At 38.9% G+C, this 9,385-nt stretch overlaps 1 protein-coding gene across 2 annotated transcripts; it reads left to right on the top strand.

Annotated features, from left to right (window-relative positions):
* Positions 1-3,319: 3,319 nt before the first annotated feature.
* Positions 3,320-8,714, top strand: cenpu (centromere protein U). 2 transcript variants are annotated; one of them, XM_027017107.3, is made up of 12 exons: positions 3,321-3,983; positions 4,267-4,375; positions 4,477-4,738; positions 4,881-4,962; positions 5,091-5,192; positions 5,503-5,623; positions 5,822-5,924; positions 6,104-6,182; positions 6,309-6,356; positions 6,576-6,637; positions 6,821-6,977; positions 8,117-8,714. In XM_027017107.3, exons 1-12 carry the CDS (start codon positions 3,936-3,938, stop codon positions 8,237-8,239), a joined length of 1,296 nt encoding a protein of 431 aa, XP_026872908.3. In that variant the 5' UTR covers positions 3,321-3,935; the 3' UTR covers positions 8,240-8,714. The 2 variants fall into 2 exon arrangements, with proteins under 2 accessions (XP_081555678.1, XP_026872908.3); XM_081699552.1 differs by lacking the exons at positions 6,576-6,637; positions 6,821-6,977 and having other exon boundaries at positions 3,320-3,983.
* Positions 8,715-9,385: the final 671 nt, after the last annotated feature.

The following is a 9,385-nucleotide window of genomic DNA, read 5'->3' as shown; positions in this document are numbered from 1 at the left end:
GATCAGCGAGATGTCTGTGTTTTTAGCTGCAGTTGTGTCTGGGGTGGGGTTTTATTTATTTATTTATTGGCAATAAATGTTATTTTAGAGAGAGAGAGAGAAAGGCACAGAATGTTCCGGACAGAAGTCATCAGCTGTGCAAGCAAAGTGCTATATAGATAGATAGATATAGATATAGACACACACACACACACACACACACACACACACACACACACATATATATGGTGGTCGGCCAGACATTTTATGATTTGCTCTTCAGACAAGATAATGCACACTGAATAGCCACTTATTAGCGACACCCATCCAATAGTGCATTGGACCCCCTTTGGCAAAGTAATGTGTTAATTTCTGTTATCCTGAGTACAGCTGTACAATAAAGAAATATTTTTGGATGTTATGTGCTGTTACCCGCGAAGCCACTGGTCATCCTGACTGTACAGTCAAGCACACAGGCCTGTACCCTTCTGCAATAGGCCACGCATGCACTCACCCACAAGTTCAGAATACAGTGAAAAATGACATCTGACTAAATCACTTTTTTCCATGTATCTGTACGTAAGCCTTTGGTTATTACACCACTCATTATGAAATGTGCATTCATATGGGGGATTCTTGCACTGCAACCCCACTATTATATCCCTGTGTAGGGGTCGACAGATAATTCTTGCCAACACTCTGATAATGTTTTGTATTGACATTCTCAGTTACCTGAAGTACAGTCGCTCTTCTATTGTCTTATATACTGTACTCGTGCATAAATCACACATTTTGATCGTGATTTCCAACACTACTTACTGATGTCTTTCCTATTGATCCAAATGTACATGCCATTTTAGTCACTATTCTGATTCAGACATTAGTCAGTTGAGCAGGCTTTGCGACTGAAGCTCATGTCAGTGGTGCCCCAATCGCCCTCTTAAAATTCACCAGTCATTTCCTCTTTTCATTATGATTCAAAGACAAAGTCAAGTGTGCCTGCTCAGGATTTTTATACAGGCATTTTTTTACATTTATTTTTTTTTCTCTGTTGCTTTGGCTCATTTCCTGATACATTTTTAAAATGATCAAATCTATAAGTGCATCACCATATCAGTTAAACCAAATTGCACAGCTACATGGTTTGCAAATGGCCATATCACAGAGTTTGAAAAAGACATTTTTAAATGTTTAACTTTTTTTTTAGTTAATTAGCACTGTAAAACGTGGTCTTTCATTTGCTTATATATATATATATATATATATATATATATATATATATATATATATATATATATATATATATATATATATATATATATATATATAAAATGCATTATATACATTATATATATATATATATAAAAATGCATTATATACATATATATATAAAATGCATTATAAACATTTTATATATATATATATAAAATGCATTATATACATTATATATATATATATATATATATATATATATATATATATATATATAATGCATTCTATACATTATATATATATATAAAATCCTGTAGCTCGGTGTTCATCTTCAATAACTGAACTGTGGATCTGCACTATGGATCTGTCTTTCCATCACCATACTGCAGATATCCTCATATTTGCCATCACCATGTACTTGTCCAGCAAAACACAGTTAACACACTGTCATTCAATGAAAGGATGACCAGTTACAGTATGCAATCGTATTCTGTAGTGGTATGAATAATTACACACCTAGCTTCCTTCCTGAATGTTTGGGTTACTAAGTGCTCTGTGGACTGGCTCATGCTAAGTATCTGCCCAGCTTCTGTCACAATTAGGCCATTGTTGGTTATGTGGCCTGCTGCTTTATCTCATTTGAGACGACTCATGTTGTGAGTGTTATCTCATGTTGTGAGTGTTATCTCATGTTGTGAGTGTTATCTCATGTTGTGCCTTTGTCTCCCTCCTTCCTGCTCTCGATAACCTGATCTTCATCTTTCCAAACGCACCACCTATCCGGGCTTCGACAATAGCAGGCTGTTGATGTTGTCCCAAGTCTACTTGCTCTATTTTTAGGGCTGGAATCCTATGACTTTCCTGTGCCTTTTCTATGACTTTATTCATGTGTTCAGAATGGATAACTGATGAATTACACCTGTGACCTACGCCCCAAAACCTGTGTAATTGGTCGCTCTAAAATGTGAGAAAACTGAATCTCAGGACTCTGCAATGATCAATTCATGCCACATAGCAAAAGTAGATCATTTCATTTACCTGACATTTTTTTTTAAATCCAAAGCAACTTACACTTATGACTGAGTCATACTTGAGCAATTGAAGGTTAAGGGCCTTGCTTAGGGGCCCAACAGTGGCAACTTGTTAGTGGTGGGGCTTAAACCAGCAACCTTCTGACTACAAGTTAAATACCTTAACCACTGCCCCTACATACAGCCTCTTCAGTCACACAGGGAGAGAGGGGGAAAAAATAAAAGAGAAACAGATGGAGGGAGAAAGACAGAGTGACAGCAGTTGCTAATGTGTGCTATGTTGATGGGTGTAGGGCTGGCATAGGGGTTATGTGCAGTATAAGGAATGTGTCGCAACTGCTGGGTCCCTACGACCCCACAACTGTGGCCGCCAGCCCCTGACAGAGAAGGAATGGCTAAGAGGCCAAAGAACTCTCCTCTAGCCATTATTTCCCCAAATTTGCCCTGGCATTCCCCATCCCCTCATTTCTCTCACTCCATTCCTTTCTGCTCCTCATTTCTCTCTCTCTCTCTCTCTCTCTCTCTCTCTCTCTCTCTCTTTCCTTCCCCGTCCCATTGATCAGCAACGTTTACACATTATGCATTTGACAGTATTGTTTACTGGGGGTGTTCTTTTGCATGTAAAGTTCTACATAGTGACCACAGTGATCAATGTGAGTGAGAGAAATTAAATTCAGCAGCAAAACATTGGTAACGGTTCTGAGCAGTTATCAGTTGTCTGTTAGCCAAAGGATACAGATTTAGGATAAAAGAAGTCTATATTATGTTTGTGGAGTATTTAAAGATTGGGAAAAAAGAAGAAACCCCACTCAGGCTTGCTCTCTCTTATGACTCGTTTACCGAATCCTTCCAAACCCCATCTTTTCCTGGCAACTCTGGCCTCTTGCTTAAATGGTACATTTGGGTCTCATTTGTTAATATGTTTAATTGAAATGGTAAAACCCTTCACCGCCTGTGTCCATTCACCGGGTTCAAGACTCTGAGTACTAACTGAAATTAGAGAAGGGCTAGCTACTCCTTCCCTTCTCTCAAAAATGGCAGCTGTCCTTGAAATGTGATACACATTTGTGCAGCACCCTGATGCAATTACAGAATTACTTGTTTAAAGTAGTACGTCACTGCTTCTTAGTTTGTTGCTTTCATTTTATTCTGATATTTGTTTTATGCTTCTTATCCCCCTTGTTTCTTTTCCCCAATAAATGTATGTGTACAGCTACTAGACTAGCACATGTAAATCTGCAGGGTAACGTTCATTAATTCCCTCGTTCATGGAGTCGACTAACTAAATGTGCTGCCATTATATATCAGCAGGTGGCAATATTTACTCGTATGTACTTGAAAAATCTGCTTGCAATAAGAGAAGAAGAAATGGGACGCTATCAAGTTTAAGAGGGGGGAAATATAGACAAATGTTTCATTTCAGTAAATACTTCACAAATATTATTTACGTTATAGTTTCAGTTACATGTGTTAATCGTTAGTTTTCCAAATAAAATACGAGTTGATCAAGATTATATATATATATTTCAATAATGTAGCTGTTTACATCACATTCTTCACCCATTTTACAACTATGGTATAAGAAACGTTATAAAAATTCGCGGGAAAGATTTATGGGACGCAGCGAAGCGATTCCGCGGGCTAATCAGCTTCACAAACTTTAACAACAGGCTGTTTCGTTTGTTTTGATTTTGCTCTTGCTTCTTAGGCAACATGAGTCGGAAAACAAAGATGTCTAAATGTCTCCAAGAGGAGCTGAAGGTTGACAGTATATCAGTTTATCAGTATATAGCTACAAGTTCTAAACTAACAATACGCCGAAGATAAACTAGTTAACGCTAGCTATGCTTGCTAACGTTATTTAGCTAACTAACCATTTTTAAATAGCTGTTCGCAGCATTGTAATTTCACCTGCTTGTGAAATTGGAAAATTATTTAATCATAGCTACATTTATTAACTGAATTACATAGTTTGGCTCACGCAGTAAAGTTAAGACTGGGCTCGGCTGGTCATCTGATTATGAGACATCATCTCTGTTTACAGAATGGGGTTCAAAAAACGTCCGAGGAACTTTTGCAGTCCTCCGGAAGTCTTGATGTGTCTTCGATAGAGAAAGCCAGTTTCCTTCAAGGAGAGCAGTATTCTTCCCACGGCACGTCATACTGTTTGCAGTATTATTTGCCAGACACTTGAATTGTTGAAATGGTTGTTGAATGTTAAGAGCTTTGGCATGTTTGCCATTTGCTTCTGTAGGTAACCCTCTACATAGCACTGCTTTAGAAGGACACAGCCCCGAACCTAACGGTGATCAAATGTCTAATGCGGAGAGGAATGCGGGCAAAGGAAGAGCTGACCATAGCGGCACAGTGACTCCGAAAAGACTGGTCCGTTCAGAGAAGGGTCTGGCCAAAACAAAACAGAAAAGTGGTGTCCAGGAAAAGCTGAAGAGCTCAAATTCTACAGCGAGTCAAAGGCCATCACAGCAAACGCACCAAGCACCAAAATACCAAACTCGGTAATTTTATGAATCTTTAGTATGTCTGTATCTTAACAATTAGCTACATTATTTGGCTGTCTGTAAGGAGACAGAGTTTCATAATTATATCAACCAATAGAGTGACAACAATAAAAGTTGTATGCATTGTGCGTGTTCTCAGACATACGCGGACCATCTCAGAGAGCAAAGAAAAAAGACGGAAAAGTGCAGATTCTGAAGTCTCAGGGGCAGCAGTGTCTAACGTTGGTGTTATTTTATTTTTATACAATCTAAAGTATTGTTTGCTTATTTATTGTTGTTGTGGTCAGTTGTCAACCAGCTGAATATGTGAATAAGAAAATGCGTAAGTGGAATTTTTGCTCCTTTCCAGGATCCAACCACTGATGGTTCTGCAGGTGTGGTGTCACGTGACCCTAGCCAGCAGCGGCAATTTGTGTCCTCGGAGGAATTGACAGATGAGGACGAGAGTTTTGTGAGTTTGATCTGCCTTTGTCCTTGTTTGTTTTACCGTTCATAAACCAGTACACAAGTTGTTCTGAGCCCCCTCTTGCCTGCAACATTGGCTGTGGCATCAGTGAATATAAATATCTTACGTAAAACAGTTCTGTCTGAATTCAGGACTTTTGCAAAGATGTTTTAGAAACGGTACAAGCTGTGCTGTTTGTGGTCCTAGAATCTTAATCCAAGGCAGATTATCAATTCATTAGCTATCTGTTATCTTATGTTTACTTAAGATTATTACTTGTAGCCAAAAATAACTTGATTTGGTGATTATCCTACAGGATCCAAATAATGAGAAACGCAGATCATCCAGTGTGAGACTTCAGAAAAGGCAGAGGTCATTCTCCAGGCACCTGAAGAAAGGTCCAAAACAAAAGAGGAAGTCTTCATCTGGATCCTCAGGTAAAAAAAAAAACCCATAAGATTTATAGTCTGTGATGATAACGATGAAAACATGGTGACCATGCTACTTAAGTTATGGGCTAGTTTGGAAATAACACTAAGTTTTATGTTTAGTTTAGATTCATTAGTTTTATGTATGGCCAAATGTTCTGTAACTTTCAGTTAGTACACAAAAAAGATGAGCAATTTCTTTTATAGATGGTGGAAACCTCAGTAAGAAGACGAACCGTGCTGCTGTGAGAAATTTGATTGATCTGGATGTCATTCTTGAAGCATTCCAGCAATTTGTCACAGAGTACAAGTAAGCTTTCGATACGAGTTGAACAAAGTGCCTTAAATATGTATAGCAATAGTATAATGCTCCTCTCTAAGATTAGATTTTACACTCAAGATTTTTTTTGTTTTGCTCTTATAATGCAAATAAATTGTGGCTTTAAATGTTTCTGAAATATCTCATTCAGATTTAATTATTTTGCACAGGGAGACAGTTAACTCTGAACCTGTTAAACAAGCCATAGATACAGTCTCTCACTCATTTGAAGAGCAGCTCAATGATATGGTAAGTGTCTCAACTCTCATCTATAGTAAATACTGCGCACTGATTGTTTGCTCTTGGTGTCCCATTCTGTTACATTGAATCCTGGTCGACCATGCATAGCACTTAACAAGAACATGTCTGTTCTAGATTACAGCAGCTAAGGAGTGCAGCAGTGCGAAGCGGAGTGCGGTGAAGGTAAAACCTAGCTGTGATGGAGTAGTAGCGTTGCTTAATGCCTCACTTGATTGGCAACAGTAGCTTTTTACATCAGTGCAGAGAAATGGTGAGAGAGTTGTGATTTATTACAGACGAAAAGGGTGTTGGTTTAGGCACTGCTATAAGCTATTTCCCCATCAAGTATACTTTCTCAAATGCTGGGCAAGACATTTAATTTCAAGATCTCTTTCGGCTCAGATTAATAGTACCCTGAACTGCAAGAAGTCTAGACTGTTGGAGGTTAAAAACGAACTAATCAAGTAAGTAATGACAATTTACACTGAAATCACAGGACTTACAGATGCATTTTTATCTTGGAATGTTTTAAGATAATTTGAAGTAAAACAGCAGTCTGAGTAATCTTTATTGGATACCATTTATTCAACTAATGGCACGGGCTTGGCCGACTGATGGGGAGCGGTCGTTGCTATCCACTGTGTCAGGACTGAAGCAGAGCTGGGGAAATTGCAGAAAGAGTACGGTCAGCTTGAGCAGAGGCTAACAGCCCTAACACAGGGCACCACCTTCCTCACTAACCTGAAGGAGCTGAACAGGAGGTACCTGCAGCAACGCTCCGCTCACCCCGAGGACCCTGAAACGGTGAGAGTATATTAAAGTACAGAGCCAGATTGACCAGCCTTTGTTCTGTTAGGCTGTGTATGCTGAAAAGTAATAATCCCCCCCACTCCATACCAGTCGGCCATCACATTAAAAAGCACTTGCTTAATGCTGTGCGAGTCTCCCTTATTCTGCCCAAACAACTCTTGATCTGTGGAAGCATGGACTACAACAAACCTATGAAGGAGTGCTGTGGCATCTGGCAGCAAATTTTGAATATTCTGTACATTGGGATGTACTTCAATAGATCAGACTTGTTTTTCCTGAACATCCCACAGTAGGTCAGTTGGATTGAGATCTGGGGAGTTTGGAGAAAGAGGCCACTGCCATTAGGGAATACCATTGCTATGAAGGAGTATACTTGGTCTGCAACAGTGTTTACATATGTTGAAGATGTAACTTGCACATTATGCCATGAGCCAAGGTTTCCTAGGAGAACATGTCCAGAGCATCATACTCCCTCCACCAGGTTGCCTTTTTCCCATGAACACACCCTGGTGCCATTTCCTCTCCAGGTCCGCATGATTCATCAGGCCTGGCCACCTTCTTTTATTGGTTTCTTTTCCATTTGATACTCACATGCCGATTGTAGATGCATTAGGTGCAGAGGCGTTAGCATGGGCACTCTGACCAGTCTGTGGGTATGTAGTACCATGTGCAAGCTGCAATGCACTGTGTTCCAATACCTTTTTATTATATTATTATAGCCTGCAGTGAGCCTTGGGCAACCATGACACTTCACCAGTTGTCTCTCCTTGTACTGCTTTTGTTAGGTACTAACCATTACATACCAGAACACCCCACAAGACCTGCCGTTTTGAAGATGCACTGACTAGTTGGCCCTTGCCAAGGATCAGATCCTTACACTTGCTAAACCTTTCAGCTTTCAAGACGGCAACTTCACTTGCTACCTAATCTATCCCACCCCTTGATGGGTGCCATTGTAATGAGATAATCAATGTTGTTTAATTCACCTGTCACTAGTTAAGCCTGATTAGTGTGGGGTGTTTCTTTAGCTAGAAAATCCTTTCTCTGGAATCTTAGGATATTCTCTCTTCTGTGTTGTTAGACTATTTGTTCTCTCTGTCAGCAAAACAAAGCTTTTACTTTCCCTTTAACAGTATGGCCCATCCTGCTTGCCTGCAATGCTGTTGGAGGCCAGGAGCATCATGGGAACTGAAAACCAACTAAAGATGATCAATGACAAGATGCAGCAATATTTAGAGGAAACTGGTCACAAGTAGCATTGCTCTTACAAAAAAGCAAATCAGTGAATGTAAATGGTTTAAAATACAAAATATTATAGCTTCAGCAATGAATATAGTGTGTCAGAATGATATGGTTATCAATTTTGTTCATTGAATTTGTCAGTATACAAATCATGTAATGTCAGATGGTGATATGTCTGCTGTTTTGAGAGGAAGATTGATTGATTAATAAATAACTTCAGCTTTATCATTAAGCATATTATGAACACAATATAAATAAACATACTGAAGTGCATCTAAAGACTTTAGCCTTTGACAAAGATGTATAGCAACTGAACTGGAGAGAGTGTTCGTCCTAGACTAGCCTGTTTTCAAGGGTGTAGAAACCCTGAACATGTATCAGAAAGCAGTGGAAAGTTGTTACATTGTATCATTGTTGATTTGTAGAAGGTGTGCAACAAGTCTGTATATAAGAACTGTAAGTCTGTTCAATAAAAGGTTTTTAAAAGAGTATTTGTTAATTTTTTACAATTTCTTCTTGTATTTTGCAATCTGTGCATACCTCTATACCAAACTAAGTACACACACACAAACATAACAGAGATATGAGATATATATGTGTGTGGCAGCTGCATGAATGAGATGTTATCATTTGTACCTTTGGAGCAAACCAGTATCCCATTTTCCTGTGTACCTTATCAAATGTTCCTGTTAGTGTGCCATAGACAAACTACTTTGAGAGCTGGACCTTTGTACCTCAAGGTAGTTTGTCTATGGCACACTAACAGGGATATTTGATAAGGTACACAGGAAAATGGGATATTGTTTTGCTCCAAAGGTATTTCCACATATTATTCTCTACTTAGAACAGAAAGCAGACCCACTCAAACATCAAAACAAACAGCTGGGTCTATGACCTCTAAGATGGAGGAGAGCATCCGACAGATCCCAGGAACGATGTCAGTCTCGGTCCAGAAGAACTCAATTGGATCGTTGAAGAAGGCTTGATTGTGAGGGCAAGGCAAGAATTTAAATAAGCATATATATATTTACTTACATATAATGTTTGCTGTTTTAAGCATGTGCAATAAAACACTGACGGGTTAAATGTAAAGTGCTAATTGACATTTACTGATTTAGCAGTAAGACATTTAACTGTTCTTGTGAAAAAATCCACAGTGA

The sequence above is a fragment of the Electrophorus electricus genome, chromosome 16, assembly GCF_041902795.1.
Source record: "Electrophorus electricus isolate QZ-2024a chromosome 16, ASM4190279v1, whole genome shotgun sequence".
Classification (NCBI taxonomy): Eukaryota; Metazoa; Chordata; class Actinopteri; order Gymnotiformes; family Gymnotidae; genus Electrophorus; species Electrophorus electricus.
Note: the sequence above shows the minus strand (reverse complement) of the source record. Positions and strands in the feature narration are given on the sequence as shown.